Source organism: Sciurus carolinensis, chromosome 3 (genome assembly GCF_902686445.1).
Source record: "Sciurus carolinensis chromosome 3, mSciCar1.2, whole genome shotgun sequence".
Classification (NCBI taxonomy): Eukaryota; Metazoa; Chordata; class Mammalia; order Rodentia; family Sciuridae; genus Sciurus; species Sciurus carolinensis.
Window position 1 is genome coordinate 4,880,262 of NC_062215.1, and position 25,503 is coordinate 4,905,764.

The 25,503-nt window shown below is 48.3% G+C and overlaps 1 protein-coding gene across 2 annotated transcripts in view; it reads left to right on the forward strand.

The window, feature by feature from the left end:
• Ube2o (ubiquitin conjugating enzyme E2 O) overlaps nt 1–25,503 on the forward strand; it is a 60,097-nt gene that overhangs the window by 24,865 nt on the left and 9,729 nt on the right. For both annotated transcript variants that reach the window (XM_047545724.1, XM_047545725.1), the window contains exons 2-5: nt 21,847–21,906; nt 22,082–22,192; nt 24,638–24,735; nt 25,281–25,344. In XM_047545724.1, coding sequence (XP_047401680.1) covers nt 21,847–21,906; nt 22,082–22,192; nt 24,638–24,735; nt 25,281–25,344 — 333 coding nt within the window. The remainder of the gene's footprint in view (nt 1–21,846; nt 21,907–22,081; nt 22,193–24,637; nt 24,736–25,280; nt 25,345–25,503) is intronic.

A 25,503-nucleotide genomic window follows, 5' to 3' on the forward strand; every position in this document is an offset into this window, starting at 1 on the left:
AAAACAGTTTGAATCTCAACTGATTTCTCAACCCAGACCCTTAAGGCCAGGAGGTCCTGGAATACCATCTATCAAACTTGGAAAGAAAATGGATGCCAACCGAGAATTTTATATCTAGCAAAATTAAGCTTCAGATTTGAAGATGAAATAAAAACTTCCCATGATAAACAAAAGAATTCACAATTAGGCAGCCTGCACTACAGAACATTCTCAGCAAAATATTCCATGAGGAGGAAATGAAAAAAAAATTTTTTTTTAAATAAAATAAGAACAATGAAAACCAGCAAAGGGAGGAACTACACTAAAGGAAAGGTCAATCAAAGGAAGAACTAAGTCAAGTTAAAACCAAAAGAAAAAAAAAAAAAAGTGACCAGGAACACAAATCATACCTCAGTAATAACCCTGAATGTTAGTGACCTAAATTTAGCAATCAAAAGACAGACTGGCAGATTGGATTTTTAAAAAAAGACCCAACAATATGCTATCTTCAAGAGACTCATCTCCTAGGAAAAGACATCCACAGACTGAAGGTAAAAGGTTGGGGAAAATCATATCACTCACATGGACTGAGTAAACAAGCAGGGATTTCCATCCTCATATCAGACAAAGTGGACTTCAAACCACAATCAGAAGGGACAAAGAAGGACATTTCATATTGCATAAGGGAATCACACATCAACAAGATGTAACAGTTGTAAATATATATGCCCCAAACAATGAAGCATCTACATTCATCAAACAGATCCTTCTCAATTTCAAGAATCAAATAGACCACAACACAATAATACTGGGTGACTTTAACGCACGTCTCTCACCACTGGATAGATCTTCCAAACAAAAACTAAAAAAGAAACTATAGAATTAAATGATAAAATCAATGATTTAGACTTAACAGACATATTTAGAGCATTTCATCCATCATTGAGTGAATACATTGCTTCTCAGCAGCACATGGATCCTTCTCTAAAATAGACCATATGTTGTGCCACAAAGCAACTCTCAGCAAATACAAAAAAAGTAGAAATACTACCCTGCATTCTATGAGATCATAATGGAATGAAACTAGAAATCAACAATAAAATTTAAAAAAATAGAAACTACTCCAACACCTGGAGACTAAATAGCATGCTGTTGAATGATGAATGGATAAAAGAAGAAATCAAAGAGGAAATAAAGAAAATACTTAGAGGCAAATGAGAACACCAATACAACATATCAAAATCTCTGGGATGCTATGAAGGCAGGGCTAAGAGGAAAGTTCATTGCATTGAGCTCATACATTAAAAAATAAAAAGTCAACAAATAAATGACCTAACATTACATCTCAAAGCCCTAGAAAAAGAAGAACAAATAAACACCAAAAACAGCAGAAGACTGGAAATAACTAAAATCAGAGCTGAATCAATGAAATTGAAACAAAAGAAACAATTCAAAAATTTGACAAAAAGTTGGTTCTTTGAAAAAATAAATAAAATTGATAAACCCTTAGCCACACTAACAAAGAGAGAGAGAGAACTCAGATTACTAAAATCTGTGATGAAAAAGGAAATATCATAACAGATACTACTGAAATGCAGAAGATAATTAGGAACTATTTTGAAAATTTATACTCAAATAAAATAGAAAAACTTGAAGACATTGACAGATTTCTAGAGACATATGATCTACCCAAACTCATGCAAGAGGACATACACAATTTAAACAGATAAATTTCAAGCAAAGAAATAGAAGACACCATCAAAAACCTACCAACCAAGAAAAGCCCAGGACCAGATTCTCAGCCAAGATCTACAAGACCTTCAAAGAAGAATTATCACCAATACTCCTCAAATTATTCCATGAAATAGAAAAGGAGGGAACCCTTTCAAACTCATTCTGTGAGGCTAGTATCACCCTAATACCAAAACCAGACAAAGACACATCAGAAAGAAAACTTCAAACCAATATCCCTCATGAATATAGATGTAAAAATTCTCAATAAAATTCTGGCAAATCGCATACAAAAATATATTTAAGAGATAGTGCACCACAATCAAGTGGTATTCATCCCTGGAATGCAAGGTTGGTTCAACATACAGAAATCAAAAAACATAATACATCACAATAGCCTTAATAGACTTGATAATAGACTTAAAGACAAGAATCATATGATTATCTCAATAGATGCAGCGAAAGCTTCGACAGAATACAGCACCTCTTTGTGTTCAAAACACTAGAAAAACTAGGGATAGTAGGACCATACCTCAGCATTGTTAAAGCTATCTATGCTAAGGCCCATGGTCAACATCATTTTAAATGGAGAAAAACTGAAACCGTTCGCTCTGAAAACTGGAACAAGACAGGGATGCCCTCTTTCACCACTTCTATTCAACATTGTCCTTGAAACCCTAGCCAGAGCAATCAGACAGACAAAAGGAATTAAAGGGATATGAATAGGAAAAGAAAAACTCAAACTATCACTATTTGCCAACGACATGATTCTATATTTAGAAGATCCAAAAAATTCCACCAGAAAACTTCTAGAATTCATAAATGAATTCAGCAAAGTAGCAGGATGTAAAATCAGTACCCATAAATCTAATGCATTTCTATACATAAGCAACGAATCCACTGCAAGGGAAATTAGGAATACTGCCCCATTCACCATAGCCCCACAGAAATAAAAATAAAATACTTGGGAATCAATCTAACAAAAGAGGTGAAAGACCTCTACAGTGAGAACTACTGAACACGAAAGAAAGAAATTGAAGAAGTCCTCAGAAGATGGAAAGATCTCCCATGCTCTTGGATAGGCAGAATTAATATTGTCAAAATGATCACACTACCAAAAGTGTTATGCAGATTCAATGCAATTCCTATTAAAATCCCAATCACATTCTTCATAGAAATTGAAAAAGAAATCATGAAATTTATTTGGAAAAATAAGAGACACAATCCTTAGCAAGAAAAGTGAAGCAGGAGGCATCACTGTACCAGACCTTAAAATTATACTGCAGAGCAATAATAACAAAAATGGCATGGTATTGGCACCAAAATAGACACACAGACCAATGGTACAAAATAGAAGACAGAGACCAACCCACATAAATATGGTTATCTCATACTAGATAAAGATGTAAAAAATATACATTGGAGAAAAGAGCCCGTTCAACAAATGGTGCTGAGAAAACTGGAAATCCATATGTAACAAAATGAAATTAAGCTTCTATTTCTCGTCTTGCACAAAAATAAACTCAAAGCGGATCAAAGACTTAAGCACTAGAACAGAGACTCTGCCCGTAATAGAAGAAAACATCAACCCAAATCTTCATCATGTTGGCCTAGGACCTGCCTTCCTTAACAAGACTCCTAAAGCGCAAGAAGTAAAATTAAGAATCAGTAAATGGGATGGATTCAAACTAAAAAGCTTCTTCTCAACAAAGGAAACAATAATTCGAAGAGAGAGCCTACAGAATGGGAAAAAATCTTTTTACCGCAGGCACCTCCAATAGAGCACAAATCTCCAGGATATATAAAGAACTCAAAAAACTTAACCCCCCAAAAATAAATAACCCAGTCAATAAATGGGCTAAGGAACTGACAAGATACTTCACAGAAGTAGAAATACAGTCAATCAACAAACATGAAAAAATGGTCATCATCTCTTCCAATTAGAGAAATGCAAATCAAAACTGCTCTAAGATTTCATCTCACTCCAGTCAGAATGGCAACTATCAAGAATACAAGCAATAATTAGTGTTGGTGAGGATGTAGGGAAAAGGTTCACTCATACATTTTTGGTGGGACTGCAAATGGTTCAACCACTTTGGAAAGCAGTATGGAGATTCCTAAGAAAACTTGGAATGAAACTACCATTGGACCCAGCTGTTCCACTCCACAATGTGTCTATTTTATACCCAAGGGACTTAAAGTCAGCATACTACAGCCATTCAGCCACATCAGTGTTCATAGCAACTCAATTCACAATAGCGAAACTGTAACCAACCTAGATGTTCTTCAACAGATGAATGGATAAAGAAAATGTGGTACATATACACAATGGAGTATTACTCAGCCTTAAAGAAGAATGAAATTATGGCATTTGCTGGTAAATGGAAGGAACTGGAGAATATCATGCTAAGTGAAATAAGCCAATCCCAAAAAACCAAAGGCCGAATATTTTCTGTGATAAGCAGATGCTGATCCATAGTGGGGGGTGGGTAGGAAAGAATGAAGGAACTTTGTACAGAAGGGAGTAAGGGGAGAGGTGGGGTGGATGGAGGGGGAAGGACGGTAGATTGTGAGACAGACATTATTACCCTATATACATGTATGAAAAGAATTTTTTTTTTTTTTTTTTTTTTGGGTGCTGGGGATCGAACCCAGGGCCTTGTGCTTACAAGGCAAGCACTCTACCGACTGAGCTATCTCCCCAGCCCCGAAAAGAATTTTTTAAACAAAATATCTGTCAAAAAAAGTTAATGAAAATAAATAAAAGTTTTAAAAAATTAAAAACATTTTTTAAAAGCAAGTTGACAAAGGTTCCTAGGAAATAGAATTAAAAATCCAAAATCTAGGGAGTCTATAAAGAGAAAGGGAAAACAAAGGACAGGAACATATCAAAGAAGTAGAAATGCTTCCAGCAGAGAGAGTCACTGTTGTGAAATGGTGACTGGAAGGCGGCCGCCAGTGGGGTGGTGGGATCGCAGAACACTGGGTGGAGCTTCAGACGGAGGAAGCGGTCACCTGAAGAAGGGTGGGCAGAGCAGACCTCTGGGTCCAGAAGACTGCAGCAGAGCTGGGGTCGCAGTGTGGTGGGTGGAGCTACAGAGCCCGCTCCCCTGTCGTCGTGCAGAAATGCCATGAAGAAGAGACAGGAGGACCTGGAGCATGTACCGAGCTTATCGGAAAGAAAGGGGACAACCACCAGAAATCAAGCAGGAACTTAAAGTCAGGGCAGAGTGGGTGGCTCCAGGGTCTTCACTGGTGGACAGATGGGCCCTAAGGGTAATAGAGACTTGGCTTTTAATGAAAGGTAAAGCCTGGAGCTGAAATATAAGTCCCCTCAAAGGGCCATCCCCAGGTAAAGCAGCACAGGAACATCTCCCCCATGGAGCCAGAGAAAAGGCCAGGGGACGTGGCATTGGGCCACACTGGATGGGGCTGCACAGGTCCATGAGCCAGGGACCGGCCAAGTGTGAGGTCCACAGCCACGTGCCCACGTGTCTCCGAACTCCCTGAGTCGGGCAGCTAGCCGCACCTGCGCAGCTCCTTGCAGAAATAAGGCAAAATCTCTGAAGAGTGAGCCTTCCACATGCGGGCCTCGGGAGTGCCGCCATCCTGCAGATGGTGACTTGTCCCTGGAAGCTACAGACTTGTGGAAACTGGAGGTCTGAGTCAGCCACCACGAGAAACAGGAAGGTTTCCAGCGCAAGGGCCTCAGTAATAGAGGAGACAAGGGCTTGATGTTTAAAGTGGCACAGCGCAAAAGGAGGAATGGAAATCAAAGGAAAGAATAAGACACAATATATTAAAAATATTTTTTAAGAGAATAAAACAAAACCCCTAACTGTAATCATTAAGTTAAAAGCCCAGTGGAAATGTTAAATAGCAAGCAGCATAAATTCTCGAGAGAACTGTGTGAGCCAGTAAGTAGATCTGAAGACACTAAGGAGAATCCTGCACAGGGATGGAGAGATGGTAGTCGGGAAGAGAAGTTAGAATGACTGGCCCCGTAGGGGTCTAACAGGAGCTCCCAAAGGAAAAAGAATGTCTCTTAAAAGCAGCTTGAGAGAAAGGCAGACGACCTTTACTCAAAGTCAGTAACTCTGCGGACTGAGAACAGAGGCCAGACCACGATGGAATAAAGTCTTAGGAAAATAAGTTGTTGACTTCATTTAAGTAACCGCCTTAAATTATCATTTGGCAGTGAGGACAAATAAAAACATTTTCACACAGAGAAAAAGCTGCCTGTGCACCAGCAGACCGTAGTGTAGCCAGGAAGAAGGGATCTCGGTGCTGGAGGAAGGAGTGGCACGCAGAGACTGGAGAGGTCTTATAGATCAGCGATGGTCAGTAAATTGGGGAGGGTTAAAGATTAAAGTCCTGGCAACTCGTAGAAGTGAGAGGGCCGTGATTTGAATTCATACTTCCTGAGATCTTTGACCCCTGTCAAGAGTGAGGAGGAGGGCCAGGAGTGGTGGCACACACTTGGAATCCCAGTGGCTCAGGAGGCTGAGAAAGGAGGGTCATGACCTCAAAGCCAGCCTCAGCAATGGTGAGGCCCTCAGCACTCAGTGAGCCCCTGTCTCTAAATAAAATACAAAATAGGGCTGGGGATGTGGCTCAGTGGCAGAGCACTTGCCTGGTACAAGTGAGGCACTGGGTTCAACCTCAGCACCACCTGACAAATAAATAATGTGTTCCATCTACAACTAAAAAATGTATTTAATGGGGCTGGGGTTGTGGCTCAGTAGTAGACACTTGCCTAGCACGTGTGAGGCACTGGGTTCAATTCTCAGAACCACATAAAAATAAATAAAATAAAGGTCTATCAACATCTAAAAAAATTTTTTTAAATGTACATATATATTTTTAAAAAGAGTGGGAGGGATATCGAGTTGCTTGAGACTTTGAGTCAAGTAGACATGTTCAGTGTTTAGGGGGACCACCTAAAAGAATAGCAGTGGAATCCAAAGCTTTCAAACCCACAGAGGGAAAAAATAGGGAATTAAAAGCCCAGATCATTCATATAAAAGAAAGAGCAAGTAAAAAGCATGGTAGATAGAAAGCCCTAAATGTAATAGAAATAAATCCACATGGGTCACAGAGAATAGACTAAAAGTGCCAGTTAAGACATGGTTCTCAGACTGGAGGACAGCAGAGCAAACCCCTCAGCGCTGAGGAAGTTCCATGCCCCACCACAACACAGGCAAGCAAGGGCAAAGGCAAGTCCTCTTCAGGCGTTGGAGGACTCAAGAATGGGGCCCCGTGGGAGGGCGGGAGGACTTGTCCATCAGCATCCAGGAGGTTCTCTGGGAACTAGGAAACAGGGACCTGATGCAGGTGGCCAGCGGAATGCACTTCTGCAGGAGAGGCTTCCACCGGAGAGACAACCAGAAAAACCCGATCAGCTAGGCCATGGTTAGAAAAGTTCCGATGGGAATTTGGCAAAATGGGCAGTGTGTGTGCAAGCAGTGTGAGGAGGACAGTGTGTGCAGAGCGCCATTGGCCTGCCGGGTGACCCTGCGGCACCACACAGAACCATGGGAGGGACAGATGAAGGTGAAACGTCTGTGACCGGCTCAGAATTCCAGAGCAGACGTTGTTTGGATATGTGGAGGTAAATGCAGATTGAGCATCTCTAATAATAAATTTGAAATGCTCCAGAATTCAAAAGTCTGAGCACTGACGTGTGGCCATGAGTGGAAGAGGCCACACCCGAGCAGTTGGAGCGCAGTGCGGGTGCACTGAACTCCTGCATGGGGTCCTGGGGGCGCCTGGTGGTTGCCTGTCCCCAGGGAATCTCATCGTGCATGTTGTCTGAGGGATCCTCGGCCTGCAGTTAGAAGGCTGCGGAATCGAGGTTGCTGCCCCAGGGTTGAGAGCATAAGGTGAGGGACTGCTGTCTTTTGTAATGATTTTTTTTTATTTTTATGTATATTACTTTGATAGTATTAAGTAGATTCTCTCAGGTGTGGTCTCTCACGCCTATAATCCCAGTGACTCAAGCTGAGGCGGAGGATCGTAAATTAGAGGCCAGCCTCAAATTTAATGAGACCCTATCGAAATTTTTTGAAGATGGGAGGGGGTTCCTGGGGACATGAATTCATGGTTAAGCCTCCCTGGGTTAAATCCCGGTACCCCACCCCCAAATTAAGTAGATTCCTGGGTTGGGGATATAGCTCAGTGGTAGAGTGCTTGCTAGCATGCATGAAGCCATAGGTTGATCCCCAGTACCTCCCATCAAATCAAGCTGATTCCTTTTAAAGAACTTACTGTAGGGGCTAGAGATGTAGATCAGTGGTAAAGCACCCTTTAACTGGGTTCAATCCCTGGTACCCCACACCACAGCCACTGAGGCTTCTGCTCACACTACCCACAGGACCACTGAGCCAAGGTCCAAGCCAAGGGGTATCATTCCTAGGGCACTGGATCTCTCAGCTGCATGGGGCATTGCTGACCACTCTTCCTTGACACGTCCCCATGCCTGGGCTTTTCCTCCAGGATGTCTCTAGTGACTCCTTGGGTCTATCCTGTGTTTCAGGAACCTCCTGGGGATGTGTGGTGAGCAGTGCCCACCATATTCTAAACCCCATGGGACATACAGGAGAGACGGAGATACTACAGCAAAGGGAACAGTGAGCCCTGTGGAGAAACGAATGAGACACAGGAAGAGGATGAATGAGGAGTGGCTCTACCAGGGGTGTCGGAGAAGGCTTTTCTGGGGATGACTTCTTTTTTCTTTTGGCTTTGCAGTACTGGGGATTGAACCCAGGAGCTCTACCACTGACCTGCACCTCAAGCTCTTTGGGTTTTGCCAAGTTGCCAAGGGCAACCTTGACCTTGCAATCTTCCTGCTCAGCTTTCTGAGTAACTGGATTGCAGGCATGTGCTACCACACCCAGCTTCTGAGCAGACTTGGATGCATCTGCCTGGGGTCCATGGAAAAGCCATGACTGTTCTCTCAGGCAGCTCCGGCTTGTCCTCAGCTGGTCTGAATCCTCTCACCCTGCTCTTGACTGTGGTTTCCTGATGTTTCATTAGCACCTGGCATAGGGTCTGCCAACCTAGTAGATATCTAGTTTATTGAGTGACTGAATGACTGAGTAGATTGTCGACTGTAGAGCAGGTGAACATCATATCATAAATGAGAAGTGACCAACTACGGGGTGTGCAGACTTGCTACAGGGCAGTTCTGTGTCTGCCAAGCCCCTGGTGGAAGAGAAATGACACTTGAGCTCAGGCTCAGGTTAAATGGTAGATGCCTCCTGCTCACAGCCTCTCCCTGTCCCTCGTGTCATGTGGACTTTGGGGCACGTTATCTGCCTTTCATGACAACTCTCCCCACTGATGAGTGAAGTAACTAAAAGTTGGGAAAGCATGAAGGAGGGGTGGGCATGTGGTGGGGACAAGAGGGAACCTTTGTGGCTCACCCGCTGTGGACCATGCTTCTGTGCTTAGCACACAGAGCGGAACCCTGGAAGCCCTGGCTGTGGGCCTGCCTACACCCTCCTGTGGCATGGTTGTCCCTTAAAGGAAGGACACTGCAGAGACATCTGCATCTGTTCCATCTTCCTGCAGTAGGGATTTGTGGTCCTTGGGAACATTTGGGTATTGGTTCATTGGAGGAGGAAGGACTACTTCCATGTAGTCTGGTATTGCCTCCTTTAGACCCCGCCCAGGAGCTGAGGGAGATAGACGCAGCCCAGGCAGGAGAGGGGAGAGCTGTCATTTACTTCACAGAAGAAAGTACCGTCCTTCCCGCCCATGGTTGCCCTTCCACCCACCAGCTGTAACGTGTTAATGCATCTCAGTGGCACTAGCTACTCCAGCCTTGGGACAGAAGAGAGTCTCTCAGAACCTGCTCTGGCGGCATCCCTGAGAATGACTCAGGGCCTCCTCTCTGGAGGGTGGAGACCATGGTGCCGGCCACAAACTTAACAGAGGCTATCACTTCATTTTACAGTGTTCTCTTGTAGTTGGACTCAGCTCTAGGGAACGAGCAGCCCTGCACCTTTCCCACGTCTGTCAGAGACGAGTGTACGGTACCCATGGGTGTTTCCTCCCACCTCTGGTTCAAAATCGGTGGTGGCGAGTCTCTCCACTTTCTCAGCCGGGCCAATCACTGTGAGCTGCTTCATATTTAAGTTTAAATTTGCTGGGAATCATAGCTTAGAAGGCAAGTACTTGACCCCTTCCTGACCTAATTCTGGTGATGTGGAGCTGAAGGAAGGGAAGACACTAAGTGAAGGTCAGTGTTGGGAGTGCAGGAGGGTGAGTGGCAAGACCGTCTGCTGGCTCAGCAAGGTCAGCTCATCCTTGGGCTCCTGTGGCTGGGGCTGTCAGCAGTGAGGGCAGGACTGTTTTGCAGGCTGTTGGGACCATCACCGAGTGGTGCAAGACTCCAGCTTGCTGTCCCTCCAGGGGCCTTGTGTCCCCTCTTCCTTGCCTTTCTGCACCCTTACCAAGGAACAGAAACCTTGGGGTAACTTGCTGCACTGTCCTGCAGCGGTGCTGGCGGGGATGGGGGTGTGTGGAGAACAGCCTGCTTTGACGTGGTGGTTCTGGTGTGTCATGAAGCCTGCCTGTTCTTGGGTGTGGCTTCTCCTGCCTACTTGGGGTTTGCTCAGCCACCTTTCTGGGGAAAGGTCTGGTACAGTCTTCCCTGACTACTGGAACTGATCTGAAAGCACAGGAATAGAGCAAAATGATACAGGAGACCAGGACTGCCGTACCTCAGCCCCTGCACCCAGCCCCCTTCAGTGGGAACCTGGCCCTGAGGAAAGCACAGCCTTGGATCAAGGCTCTCGTGTATTATTTTTACTGCCTTTTCCTACCATATTTGCATTTTTAAAAATAGCAGTGCTGAGTGAACCTTTTCCTTGTGAGTCTGTGGAAGCTAGGATGATGCATCTCTCAGATCGAGGCTATCGATTAGCGGCCAGTCTCAGCGTCTGGAGCACCCAGGGTGCAGGTGAGGCCGAGTCCTCGCCTGCTGTAGGAGGGCAGCAGCTCCTTGCTGCTGGGGCTTGCTGACTGGTTCCTAGTCAGGGGAGGGGAAGGAAGTGACAGGAGCACCTGTGAGGCAGGGTCCTGGGCGCTGCTGAGGATCTGGCAGCGGGTAGTGTCCCCCACCAGGGAATGCTTTCTCGGCTGTGGGGCGCCTGTGTGTGCATAGTGCCACGCTTCACGTGCTGGCTGGCCCGCTCCTGCTGGTACCCAGCTCTAAATGTGGGCTCCCTTGGCATGGACCCAGAAAGCTGCCTTCCCAAACCATGTACCCTGGGCTCCAAGAACCATGCTGGCAGAACCTGCTCCCTGCCACCGAGCAAGCACCTGGCCTGGACGAGACTCTGCTCTCAGCCAACAGGGTTGAGCCTCAAGGCGTCCCAGAGCCCTGGGCTTTGTTCTTGGTATCTGCTTGGGAACTGGCCCAGGGTGGGTTTGGGGCCACATCTGTTAGAGGGCTTGGTACTCATTCAATTTATTGCTACTCAAGTGTTATATCTGTCCCATGCTCTAAGCCACTGGAAGGTTCTGTTTGGGGATGCCGAGTGGTGGATATCGATGGAGTCTCCCTGCGCTAGTTATTTGAAGCCATTGTGCTTTTACACCTTGGTGCACAGATTTCTTTGAAGCTTTTTAAAATTAAAATTAGCCAGGAGCTGTGACTCACACCTGTAAATCCCAGACTCAGGAGACTGAGGCAATAGAATCACAAGTTCCACGCCAGCCTGGACCACTTAGCCAGATCCTATCTCATATTTTTTAAATAGGGCTGGGGATGTGACTGAGTGTTAGAGCACTTACCTATGACGTGTGAGTCTCTAGGTTCAATCTTCAGTACCTCAAACAAACAGTAACAATGCAGTTCCGCTGGGGATTCTAATAAACAACCACCCTAAAATTTGTTCTTCCTTCCAAGGGACCTTTTGGGGCTGCCTCCATTTTTTGCTTCAGAGTCTTGCTAAATCAAATGTATGGATTCCTCCCTATTTTCGTGGTCCTAATTTGTTGCCCTTTTGCAGACCAGCAGCACAGCAGCATATGGTCATCCAAACACCACCTTGTGGTTGCTGGTTGCAAGGCAGGGGCAGGAAGTCCAGATGTGGGATTGTTCAAGTAAATTGTATCTGTCATTCCAAGCCCGCCAGGTCTGTGGGGAGTTCCATTGTGAGACCAAAGAACCCTCTGGAGACCATGCACTGCCAGCGGAAGGAAAGTTTGTGCGTAATTGTGTAGGAAAAATCATCAGAAAGCTGGGTCCTGGGATTTGGTGCTGGAGTTTGGTGCTCTGCCTGTCCCCATCTCAGGCATGGAACTGAGTGTGAGGCTCACTCCAGGCCAACTCAGTTCTGCCCTCCCCACTGTGTGTACATGTCCTCTGCCCCTAGTGCAGATAGGACCTTCTCCTGAGGAGCCCAGGGGGTCCTGCACATGCTGTTGCTGTGGCTGAGAGCCCTTGCAGAGCTCCGTGCTGAGCAACTAAGCGACTGCAGGCACTCTGAAGCACCTTTATTCAGGCTCTGCCCGAACCCCATCAGTGGGGTGCATGTGTCCCTGCTCATAAAGCTGAGGGAAAGAAAATTTTGACACACAAGCAAGAAGGTAGGTGATACTTTGAGAGTTCTTGAATTGTCTTCAAGCAGCTCCCTTGGCGTGACTAAAACCCCTCAGTGTCACCATGCACCTGAATCACCAGGCTACATGTGTTCACCTTGGTCTCTTGTCTCATTCTTTGTAAGTGTTATTTCCCATGCATTTGGTTTCTCCAGCCGAGCTGTTAGTTCCTTGGGAGAGAAACTGTCTGGGGTCTCGCCAGGGCCTGCCCTGGTACTCTGTCTCAGGGACCACCTCAGGCAATGATGACAAGAAGTCCTTTCTTTTCAGTTGACCAGCTTTGGAAATGACAGGGGACAGACTGTCCAAATGAACAGCCCATGTGTGGAGAGCACAGATGTGGCACTGAGGTAGGAAGAGGTGCTGGGCCGGTAGCAGTCAAGTCCCCTGGAGCTCTGGGACCTTGGAAGAGCTTGTCCAACCCAGTACTGCCTGTCCCTGATGAGGTATCTGGTGCCCAGGGTGGACATGGCACCCTCAGCATATGTAGCTGAGGAGTGGCAGCCTCAGCAGGACCTGGCTTTTGTGGGCACTGCTCAGGCCCTGGTTCCTTTGTGCCCCACTGCCCATATCTCCCCCATGAGGGTGGCCTCCATGTGGTTGGCTCTAGCCTCATCTTGGCACCTGTGCAACTCAGCAGGTCCTTCTCCCATCTGATTGTACTTTTTAGTTAGTGTTTTCATCCTGGCTCACTGTCCTGCGATGCTTTGGTTGTGCCTTGGGAGAAATGGAGGTCACAGGATGGGCAAAGTTCTTGGACTTGGTGATCCAACAAGAAGTGACATCAATGCCCAGGAGGCATTTTGGTCAACCCCAAAGTCTCCAGGCCAGTTGGTGCTCCAGTAACACCCTGATGGTATTCATTTCATCGGCCTGGAAATAGTAACTGCAGGTGTTTGAGAAGCCAGTAGAGGCTGGTGCAGGTTCAGGGAGGGTATGTTTCTCCACATGGGGTCCCTGGTGCCCGAAAAGCCCTGCCCACTGAACTAGAACATGGCCGCTGCAGGAGAATGCAGGTTCCCCCAAACTGGGTTTTCCCAGAAGCAGCTCAGAGGGATGCAGCCCCATTCAGCAATTTCCTTTCTCCTTCCTTGGTGTCTTTAAAGCACCAACCAGATGACCAGGTTTTAAGGTTATCTGTCAGGATCACTCTGGGAACTTTTTCCAAATACTTCTTTTCAGATGATTGTGCTGGAGACAGAGTGAGCAGTGGACCTGAAGCAAGGCCCTTAACAGCCCCCCACCATACTCACCCTGCTAAGAGCTACCATGTCTGGGGACATGTGTGCACACAGATCACCTAGAGACATGCAGATTCCCAGGCAGCAGGTGGCACCTGAAAGGCTGTACTTCTAGTTAAGTTGGGAAGAGGTGGGGCTGCCAGGCCAGGGGCCACACATGTCTGATGAAGATGAGCAAAACAGGACTCTGGTTGGTACCTGGGTGACCTTGGGCAGGTCACTGACTCTCCAAACTGCCCAGCTGCCTTTGTGGAGTGAATGCAAGGGAGCAGTGCCTCACCAAGGGTCAGAAGAGGCAGAGGGGCACAAGGGCTCTTCCCTGGCACAGTGCAAGTTCCAGAAGAATTAGTTCCTTGATTACCACCCTAGATGACCTCAGACGGGCAGTGTGGGTGCAGAGGCAGTGGGCGCTCTCTGAGCCTGGGCACTTGGCCAGCCCCTGCTTACTTCTGGGGATGCCCGGCAGCTATAGGACAGCAGCCCATCACCTGTAAAATGGTTCAACCAGGTCCTCTGGTTAGGTGCTGATGGTGCATCAGACTGGGCAGAAATACCTGTGGAGACATACCCTTCTCGTGTTTCCTCCCCAAGGAGGGAGGCCTGCTGCACACACCTGTACACATATCAAACACCACAGCATTACAGAGACCAGCCTCCATGCCCGGGCCTCCTGCTGGTCTCCTGCCAGGGGCAGCTCCCTGTCCTTCCCCTTGTTTAGCAGACAGCTGCACTCAGGCCCCTCTCTGCCCCTGGCAGTCCACACCTCCTGGCCATTCCAGCAAGTTGGCCCTGCAGGTACAGTTTCTAGGCAGTGATGGCACTGTGCCACATCACACCCTACTGCAGGCTTCCAGTGTGTGGTGTGGGGCAAGAGGGTCCCTGGGGAAGGCCCTGCCCTGGAGTTGAGAGTACTAGGGGAATAAATGTCATTTTGTCCTCCCCATCTAAAATAAGTTCTCTAAAGCCAAGGCACATTCCCATTTATGTGTGTGTGGTGTTATTCTGAGTCTATAGGAAGTACTCAAAGTCCTATGGACTCCACAGACCTCGTTCTCAGAGCTTTTGAGGGCTGTCTCCTGGAGCACATGATTGGTGGAATGTTGTAGCTGGGGACACCATTTGTTTTACTTCCTCCCTTCCCTCCCCCAAGCATGTGAGGCCCTCTGGCCACATGTTTTGCTGGTAAAGGCTTCTGTCCTCAGGTGGGCCGGTGCTGATTGCTGGGTTAGCAGAAGCTTAGCCACATGATGGTCAACTGCTCTGAGAAAGTCCTTACACTGGCACCAGCTAGAATTCCTGACCAGTCAAACCCTCAATCGTGTGAACTACAGTTAGCAAGAAGCTGGAAGAGGGGCCAGCTCCACAGGAAGCCCCATTTTCTGCACTCCTGGTTTTACTGTTCTGACTGACACAGTAACATTTGAAGTAAGGCCACAGTTACAAGTTTCCACTAGTGTCTAGGTGTGAGTGTGTAGGTGCCGGGTTTGTGTGTGCTTGCCTGCAGGTGGCCTGTGCTGATGAGAGGGGATATCTCTCCCTTGGCGGAACTGGCCGAAACCCTAGCCAGAGAGAACCCCTGGGGCAAGACATGAGGGCTGAGCAGACGCTTGGGCCGGGTGGGGATTCTCAAGCTTCTTGACAATGACCCACAGTAAAACAAACATTTCTGGGGTGACCAGGGCACGTGTCCTTGGTGGATGCACCTGAGAAGGCTCCTGGCCTGCACTGCCCCACTGCGCATGTGGAGCCCTGCAGACACTTCCTTTTCTTCAGTGTTGCTCATGGCCCGCTAGCTCTATCCATACCCACCAAAGGGACATGGCCCATGGTTTGAAAGCTGTTGCTCAGGGACTGTCCCTTCTAGGATTTCCACCACTTTTTCAGAAGTCCACATCAGGTTAAACTTTCTGATTTGGCAAGAGTGGCAAGGGTCTCAGGCCACCATGTTGTAAGAACACTGGGGGTGAATGACCCCACCCCTGTCTGGATGCCAGATTCTTGTAAATCCTTTTAAGACAATGTACAAGGTACATTGCTTATTGTATGTTTGTGTTCTTGTCCAGTCTGTGGTCTGTGGGTGGCACTAAAAAAGATTGAGCCTAGGCTTCAGCAGCGTTCCTGTTCAATGGTTTCCTCTGCCTGCCCCACACTGAGTTGAGTGTCTCCATCAGAGGAGTGTCTGTGTGCTCTGACACAGTGCCCCACAGCCTGTGCCGTAGGGCAGCCACTCCAGGAGCCACACCCATCTGCAGGCAGTGTAGTGGGGCCCGTCAAGCTCAGGGACAGCAGAAGAACCAGGGAGACCTTTCTTGGTGCCCGCAGCCTCAGAGGTGGGAGGGTGAGGGGAGGGCTGCTGGGAGCTGTGCGTCCTCGCTGTAGTAGGAAGCTCTTCCTGGCCCACTCACCATTGTCTCATGTCATCCTTCTCTATGTCTAGGACTCAGACCCAGCTCAGACTATATGGGGTGGCGGGGCAGAAGAAGTAGTGTTTCTCTGATTTTTTTTTTTTTTTTTTTTTTTTTTTTTCATCCCTTAGGAAGTAGCAAGTTGGAATTTTAAAATTCCTAGTACGGGTCTGGTCTCGGATTCCCTTCGGGAATCTGTGTTTTGAGGCTGCCTGGGTAAGCAGCTTTTTTCCTGTGTGTCTGCTGGGTTTCCAAGTTCTCAGGCCTGGTTCACTCCAGTGAAGGTGAAACCTCACTCTTTGAACAAAACCCAAACTAGGGGCCATTGCAAACTGTCCCCAACTTTCTTTTCACTCTCCAGGGACTGTGTGTGGACTGGCCGTCAGCTTGGCCTGCTGCTGGGCCTTTTGTGTTCGTAACTATTCACACTTGTGAGCTGAAGATCTGGCACTGATAACATCACTAATCCCCAGGAAAAGTGGGGTGGCTATCTTCTGAGATTGAAGAGCACCACATCTCTGGGCCTTCCCTGGTGTTTGACACAGTGGGTGTCAGTGATGTGGCTGGTGGTTCCCAGCCTTGAGATACACATGCTCAGCCTCCTAGAGCCCTTCCTTTGGACTTCCTTCAGCTCTCTTGGAATGAAGAGCCCCTTCAGTGTTCCAGATGCTGGTGCTAGTGACCAGGTACAGGCCAGTTCTTACTCCCGGGCAACTCTTGGCCTCCACTCAGCAGGCCAGCTTCAGGGCCGCCCACTCCTACAGACACATGCAGTTCAAGAACAATTCAGGTTAAGTGTTTGGTTTAACTTCCTTCCTGTCATCAACCTTGGTTTGCCTTTTCTATTCTTGGAATATAGACATAAATTTCAGTTCTGCTGTCGTCAGCCAAAGTCAGTGCTATGAATGAGGGTCTGGGCCAGAAATCACAGGACAAGCTGGCTGCTCCTGGTGTCTTGTCAGGGACAGGCCTCCAGATTGCCTCTCAGAGTCAGTGTGCCCCTCGTAAGGAGGTTGGTGGCTTAACAGGACAGGCATCTGGTGAACTCAGAGTTCATATGGGGGAAGGACAAAAGTGCCCATCTGCCCCCCTGAGTGGCCCATCTTCCCGTCCCTTGCCATTCGGATTGCTTCCTTATTTAAGCCCCTCTTCACTATACCTCAGAATGTCTCCAGGAACCCCATAAATACTGCAATTTTTATGTGTCATTTAAAAAAATAAAGGGGAAATGCAGAAGAATGTATCCAGCGGAGGGAGGTCCTTTGACCTCCCTGCACTGTGCTGATCTTGGCACCTTTGTCTCTGAACAGCCTCAGGGCTCCTCAGCCTGGGAGTGCTGATGCTCTGGTCAGATCATCCTGTGCACTGTGAGATGTTCAGCAGCACTTCTGGCCTCCTCCAGATGTGACAACCTAGAATGTCCCCATTTCCCCAGATGTCCTTTGGGGGCACGATGGCTCCCAGTTGAAGACCCCTGGGCTAACTGTTCTCCTTGCACCCTTTCCGTGTTTGCCCAACAGCCAGACGATCCAGTTACTTTGCTCAGGCCTGCAGGGGCTTCCGCCTCTTTGGAACAGAATCTCCAAGGCCCAGGCGACCTGTCTGTACTTCTCCTGCTCTTTTTTCTTTTTTTTTAATACTTTTTTTTTAGTTGGTAGTGGACCTTTGTTTTATTTATTTATATTCGGTGCTGAGAATCGAACCCAGTGGTCACACGTGCCAGGCCAGCGCTCTGCCACTGAGCCACAGCCCCGCCCCTCCCGCTCTGGAAGCCCTGCCGGCCTCCGGACGTGCTCACTCTGCCTGGGTCTCTATGACTGTTCTTGTCTCCGCTTGGAAAGCTCACTCCCTTATTTTACCCAGTTCTCTGGTCAAATGTCACTTCAGAGTGTCCCTCCAGTCATTTAAAGTAACTCCTCGGGCTGGGGAGATAGCTCAGCTGGTAGAGTGCTTGCCTTGCAAGCACAAGGCCCTGAGTTCGATCCCCAGTACCGCAAAAAAATAAATAAATAAATAAAGTAACTCCTCTGTGTCCCCCCTCCCTTCCACATATGGCCTTGTTTCTCTGTACAGCTCTGAGCACCACCTGACCTGCACCTGTCAGCTTCCCCCCTGTGCTGGAATGGGGCCTGAGGAGGGGCTGGTCTCCCCAGTGCCTGGCACATGAAACGCTCCATCAGCACTGGCCAGCACAGGCTCCTTGAGACACCAGTCCCGAGGCCCCACCAGGCAGCCCCCTTTCACAGTCAGAAGCAATCCATGTGCATTTTGAACTACCCAGGACCCTTCCCACATAGAGATAATGTCAGCATGCTGGTGTCTTGTCTTTCTTGTCCTTTTTCTGTTTAGAAACCTCTGACCACTGTGGCTGTCCAGGAAATGGTAGACAACAGCTAAACTGCTGTGAGGTTGTTCAGGATTCTAGAGCCTGTGACAGTTGAAATCTACCCACCTCCCACCTCAGCTCGCCTCCCCAGTAACAGTGTTTTTAAAATGACATCCAGGGTGCTCTTTAATGTAGGGTTAGGGGTTTGTTTCACAGCCTTGGTTTTGCCCTGGAACCTCTTTCTCCCAGAGCAGGCATGGTGCCCTCTAGTGCTCACATCCCAAGGTACCCATGGTTTGGGTACCACTCTTGACCTTTTAGGGAATAAGGGGTAGTGGAGGGCAAACGGCCAACCCTTCCCGACCCAGGGGTCTCTATGACAGCCATGGTCAGGGGCCACCACAACTACCTTGCAGTAGCTCCAGAAACATTTTATTGCCTTTATAACCATAAGACTCACTTTCTTTGAGAATGTGTGGATCTTCTAGAATAAAATACATCTTATTATCTCTGCAGCTCTGGGGGTAGAATGAGGTTCTGTGTGTGTGTGTGTGTGTGTGTGTGTGTACATGCGTGTGCAGATTTGGGGACAGAACCCAGGGGCTTATGCATGCTGTAGGTAATGCTCTGTCACCAAGCTGTATCACCCCCACCCAAGGATAACATTTTTTTTTAATGGACCCTTGAGCCAGGCAGGCTACTGAGTTCAAGACCCAAGTCCACCCACAAGCTGTGTGACCTTGAACAAGTTGCTAGCTCTGCTTTTGGTCTCCATTTACTTATCTTTAAAATAGGAATAACTGTAATGATAGCAATAATACTTCATAGAGTTGTGTCAAGTCTGTAGACAAGATGCATAAAGTGCCTAGAAACTGTCTGGCACACAGTAAGCACCTGGTATCGTCAGGAGGCAGAGGACTGCCTGCTCCCCAGCTCCACACAGTGGTTCCTTCCAGAATGGGGACTCGGAAAGGCCATTGCAGAACCGGGAAGCAAGCAGCACCCAGCAGGCACAGAAGGGAAGGGGGTCAGGGGAGGTGTTCAGTGCAGTGGCCCTGGGTGGGCGAACACCTGTGCAGTGCCGGCATGGCAGTGAGGAGGGAGGCCTGCCCAGCCCTCGCAGACTCCTGTGTCTGCAGCCTGGGGTTCCCAAGGGAGGAGCCTGTGGCCAGCGTGGTGGTGCCCATCCTCCTCTTCCCCGTCATCCTTCCCACTGCTTCCAGCACCGTCAGGCATGGGGAACGGCAAGACCTTGTTAGAAGAGCCCCTTGAAGACAGCTCCCAACCACACTTGACAGTCATGCAGGAGGTCTTGCTCGCTTCAAGCTCCTCCCTGGGAACATGCTCTGCCTGCCCCGCTGGCCTCTGGCCTCACCCTGCTGCCAGCTTTCACCCACTGTTGTGTTCCTGCTTCTGCCTCAGTGCACAAACCTGTTTCCTCCGTGCCCTTGGGGACGTGGAGCTGGACAGAATGTGATGTGGGAGCTCAAAGTGGTCCAGGCCGGGGCCTGGCTGCTTCTCCCATTCCTGGCACCTTTCTCGGGTTGGCAGAAAGTCCCCAGGGAACATGCTCTGCAGACTGAGCTTGGCACGGCCCTCAGGGTCCTTCCTGCCCATAAGACACCATCCCTTTCCCTTGGATTTCCCATGCCACAGTTGCTTCTTTCTGTGACAGCTTAGACCCCAGTTATGGTTTTTTGACATCTGAACTGTGATGTGGGTTTGAGATAGTATAGGGCAGGATAGAAAATGCCACACCCCAGAGCAGAGATAGGGGTACACAGAACACTTCCACGTTAGGTAGAAAGGGACACTGGCATTTCAACACGCCCTCCCAGCCTGGGGATCTTAGAGCAGGGGTGAGAAGAGCCTGGCCTGTCTGGTGGTGGCTGCAGACAGGAGCCTCACCCATGGCTTCTCAGCATCTGCCAGGAGGACTCCATTGAACCACTGGTCTCATCATCTGGAACAGGACCTGGGCTCCCCATGGGAATTTCTGTACTGCTGGTTGATGGCAGGTTTGATGTTTCCCTTTACTTCGTTGTAAGTCACATCCTGCTAATAGAGTTTGTTTTATTTGTCATTGTCAAAATTTCAGTGACCTTGAAAAGGAAGACCTAAAAAAGTCTTCCTTTTGTAACACTGTGGCTCGGCTTTTGTGATGGTCGTCTTTCTGAGCTCCAGCAGCTGAGAGCAGAGACTGCTACCAAAGGCTGTCTAGTTAAATGGCATTTGAGGCAGCAGCTCTCCCAGTCCCAAGGTTAGCGGGGCTTGGAGGTGGGCAGATTCAGAGGCCCACCCATTCCTGTGAGTCAGTGAAGCATCACAGGAGTGGCCCAGGTTCAGGGGCCCAGCAAGAGGGAAAAGACAGGCTGGTCTAGTGTAGAACCCACCCCTGCCTGGGCTGTTGCGGGATCCAGCAGCTGGCAGCAGGAGGAGTGGCAGCTGTGGGCTCATACAGGGATGGGTCAGGTGCCTGTGGGCTTGGCCAGGCTCCCGCAACCAGCCAGCCCCAGAACTCCTGAGCAGCCCACAGGGCTCTGCAGTGCCTTAGATAAGGAACAGGCTGCAGCTGGGCAGGAGGGATAACCCAGATTAGAACGTGGTGCAGTGAGAACCCAGCCTCAGGGTGACCCACCACAGCCCACGTCAGGCTGATCCCTCTCCCACTGTCCCTCTTGCACTAAGGTGAGGCTTTTTGTGGTCTGTCATTCAGCCACACCTAGAGATCAAGAATACCTCCCGTAGATTCCTTAGAAAACTTGGAATGGACCCACCATTTGACCCAGCTATCCCACTCCTCGGCCTATACCCAAAGGACTTAAAATCAGCATACTACAGAGATACAGCCACATCAATGTTCATAGCTGCTCAATTCACAATAGCCAGACTGTGGAACCAACCTAGATGCCCTTCAATTGATGAATGGATAAAGAAACTGTGGTATATATATACAATGGAATATTACTCAGCTATAAAGAATAATAAAATTATGGCATTTGCAGGCAAATGGATGAAATTGGAGAATTTCATGCTAAGTGAGATAAGCCAATCTCAAAAATCCAAAAGGCAAATGATCTCACTGATAAGTGGATGATGGCACATAATGCAGGGTGGGAGGGGGGCAAGAATGGAAGAAGGAGGGACTGTGTAGAGGGAAAAGAGGGGTGGGAGGGGTGGGGGGAAGGAAAAAATAACAGAATGAACCAAACATCATTACCCTATGTAAATGTACGACTACACAAATGGTATGCTGTTACTCCATGTACAACAGAAACAACATGTATCCCATTTGTTTACAATAAAATAAATAAATAAATAAAAAGAATACCTCCGGTGACCTAGTGCCTGCGTTTGCGGGGGTAATGGTGACTACACAGCACTGGGAACGGCTGGGCGGAACACGTCCCTCTGTGGATCTGGGAGCTGCGTTAGCCGGGCACTTGGCTTGTGACTTAGCAGTGCAGGTGGTGCAGTTCAGAAGCTGGAAGAAAAATGCATCGTGTGGAGGCTTCCCCGTCCTCCTCTCACGCCTGTGTTTTCTCTTTTACAGCTGAAGCTAGAGGATCGCTCTGTGGTACCCCGGGACGTGGTCCGGCACATGCGCTCCACTGTGAGTCCGGTATCCTCACCCTAGCCTGGGCCTCAGGACAGACACCTCAGGGACTTGAGCTTCCTCGCCCAGGCTCTGTGCAGGAGAGCTGCCTGGCTCTGGTGGGGGCTGATTCGGATTGTTGGAGTAGCGTCTTCTGTGGTGGCCTTACCCCGAATTCCTTCTCCCTCCCCAGGACAGTCAGTGTGGCACTGTGATAGACGTCAACATCGATTGTGCTGTCAAGCTCATTGGCACCAACTGCATCATCTATCCCGTCAACAGCAAGGACCTCCAGCACATCTGGGTGAGTGGCCTCTTCCTGACTTCCCAGCTTTGTGGTTCTCTCAGCAGTCCACACGTCTGTGTTCCAGCTCACTGACCTCTAGACACAAAGCCCCGTGGTCCCTTGGCCACCTGGCTCCTGGCAGCCTTGTCACAGCTACCCAGACACAGTTGCCACTGGCACTGTCTTTACTGGTTTTCTTTCTCCTCTAGCACTTCCTACCCAAAAACAGCAAACAGATTTCTTTTCAATATTTATTTTGTGAATGATTTGAAACTTACATAAAGGTATGAATTCCTGTGTTGCCCTCACCCAACTTTCTCAGCTGACAGCACGTCCCCCTCCTTCCCCACACACTCTTTCTAGTCTGTCTTCTCTGAACCATTGAGAGCAAGCTGCTGCTGGCACGATGCCTGTCACCCCTGAACAATATGGTATGCTTTCCAGAAACCAGGACACATTCCCGTGTAACCCTCACAGCCCACACTGTCACTTTATTTCCATCTTCAGTTCCCGTTCACTGTCCCAAAAATCTTTTTTCCTTTTCTAAACCAGGAACAGCTCTCCGGTCTCTCTCTCTCTTCCACATCCTGGACAATGGTGCATTTAGTAGTGTGACCCTCACCCTGGGTCTGTGTGATGTTACCTCATGACTGGCCTGGTTCTGGCATGCTCAGTAAGACTGCCACTACCAAGCTTTTGGTTTTGTGTCCAGCCACTACCACTGGGGAAGGTCACTGTGTTCCCTGGTCATGTTGGTTGTTACAGGTTCTCTCCACCATAAAGTCATCATTTGCCCCTTTTTAAGTGGTGATATTTTGTGGGGAAATATTCCAAGATTATGTCAGTAACCTGGTACTTACTAAACTCCAATCCACCATCCTTAGCCTGAATAACAGCTCCCACTAAGCCAGCCACCACTCCAGTGGTCACTGAGTGATGATTAGGAAGCCATGAGTCTCATACCAGCTGGCATTCTATTTGGAAGAGCTTCACCTACTGCCCCATTTATTTATTTATCATCTTTTTTGTTTGTTTGTTTTAGCAGTGCTGGGAATTGAACCCAGTGCCTGGTACATGCTAAGCAAATGCTTTGCCTCTAAATTTCATCCCCAGACCTATTTATTCATTATTTATATCAGTGTGGACTCTGTTTTATTCAGCTGATCGTAATCCATTACTATCTTTTCTTGTTTTGTTGCCTTAATTGTCCCAGGTTTTGCTGATGGAAGCTACTTCAGGCTGACTTGGGGTCCTTTTGTGGAGGGCAGGACTGGGGCTTGAACTCAGGGTTGCCTTTTCACTGAGCTGCACCCTCAGCCCTTTTTATTTTGATACAGGGTCTCACTAAGTTAGGCAGTCTGCCCTTGAACTTGTGATTCTTCTGCCTCAGCCTCCCTAGTAGCTGAGATTTTAGGCACATGCCACTACTCCCAGTTTTTTTGTGTTCTTTTTCCATATCCTTTTTTTTTTTTTCTTAAAGTTCTTTCTTATTTTCTGCCACAGCAAGATGTTCCTAATTCATTTATATATTTTTTTCTCCCCGCTCCCCGTAGCCAGCCAGGAAACCAGGAATCAACCATTTCTCCCCAAGAAGCCTGGTTCCTTTCAGAGGAGAATGGCATTTTAAAAACTAGGATCTGGGCCTGGGGGTGTGGCTCAGTGCTAGAGTGCTCGCCTAGCACATGTGAGGCACTGGGTTCGATCCTCAGTACCACATAAAAATAAATAAATAAAATAAAAGGCATAGTGTCCCATGTACAACTAAAAAAATTAAAAAAAAAAAAAAAAAAAAAGATCTGAGGTGTAGCTCAGGGGTTGAGCATTTGGCTGGCATACATGAGGCCCTGGATTGGATACCCAGTAAAACAAACAACAAAAAATACCCAAGAAGCTAAAGTTGGATGCTCGGTGTGCTGATTGCCACAGACCCCCTTAGGAGAATACTGTGAAATACACGTGTGTGACATGCCCATGAGGGACACACACACCTCAGTGTGTCAGCGCCTGCTCTGCCTCTGCATGGAAATGTGTGCATTCATCTTGACACCTCCATTTCGATTGATCACCTCCGTTTCTGTCTTCTCCCCTCTGTGTTGTGAGCACCTCCTTCAGCAGTGAGAAATAGGGTTTTTGATATCCTGAACGTATTGACCTATTTACTAAGCCCTTTGCTTACTTGTCCATTCAGCCAACCTCCCAGCTCTGTGGTGGTCTCCTGCCTGCTAAGACCCTCCCAGTTCCCATACCACCGTCACTGCCTTGCTGAGAAGGGGGTTGGGGTGTAGCTTGAAACTCTTGGGGGATGGCCTACTGATGGCACTTGTTTCATCCAGTAGCCGACTGGTCCAAACAATAAGCTGTCCAGAGCCCTTCCCCACCTGTCTCAGTGGGGCACAGAGGAACTTGTGCCCTGGCCATCAGCAGTGTCTGCTGTCTCACTGCCCCTGTGCCCTTGGTCTGCAGCCCTTCATGTATGGGGACTACATCGCCTATGACTGCTGGCTGGGGAAGGTCTATGACTTGAAGAATCAGATCATTCTGAAGCTATCCAACGGTGCCAGGTAGGTATCTCCCACCAAGGAACCACCAGCTTGGGAGGAGCACCCTGCTGGAAGGAGCGCAGGAGGGTGTTTTCTCCTAGGTTGGACCTAGGGCAGTGGCAGATGTTGGAGGTATTCAGGCCTGAGCCCCATGCTGTCCTCTACATTTCTTGTGACCTAATTCTGCTCAGTTGCTGGTATATCTTGGTTTGTGAAACACCTTCCTTTAGAATGTCTGCCAGGGACCAGGCTTTAGTTTTTTTTTTGTTTTGTTTTTTGTTTTTTGTTTTTTTTTTTTTTTGGGTGCTGGGGATTGAACCCAGGGCCTCGTGCTTGTAAGGCAAGCACTCTACCGACTGAGTTATCTCCCCAGCCCCCGGGACCAGGCTTTAGACACGTTAATGGCAGTGCACACTCGGGTGGGGCTTCTCAGAGGTTGAGCTGTTGTGGGAAGACAAATGGTACCATGCCAGGCATGTGGATATTTTGGCACCTCTGTACTACCACTGATCAGTGCTCAGTCGCTGTGTTCCTGGAGGAGACCAAGCCTCTGTCCACTGTTTCAGGTGCTCCATGAACACAGAAGATGGCGCCAAGCTGTATGACGTCTGCCCGCACGTTAGCGACTCGGTAGGTGTGCTGTGCAGAGCAACTTTGCTTCCTCCTTGGCCCTCCGGCCCTAGAAGGGACGGCTACTGGAGAAAGAGCTGGAGCTGGCCCAGACTAGAAGGGGCGGTGTGCACCAGTGCATCTGGAGGTTTGGGCATAGGCAGAAAGTATCAGAACTTC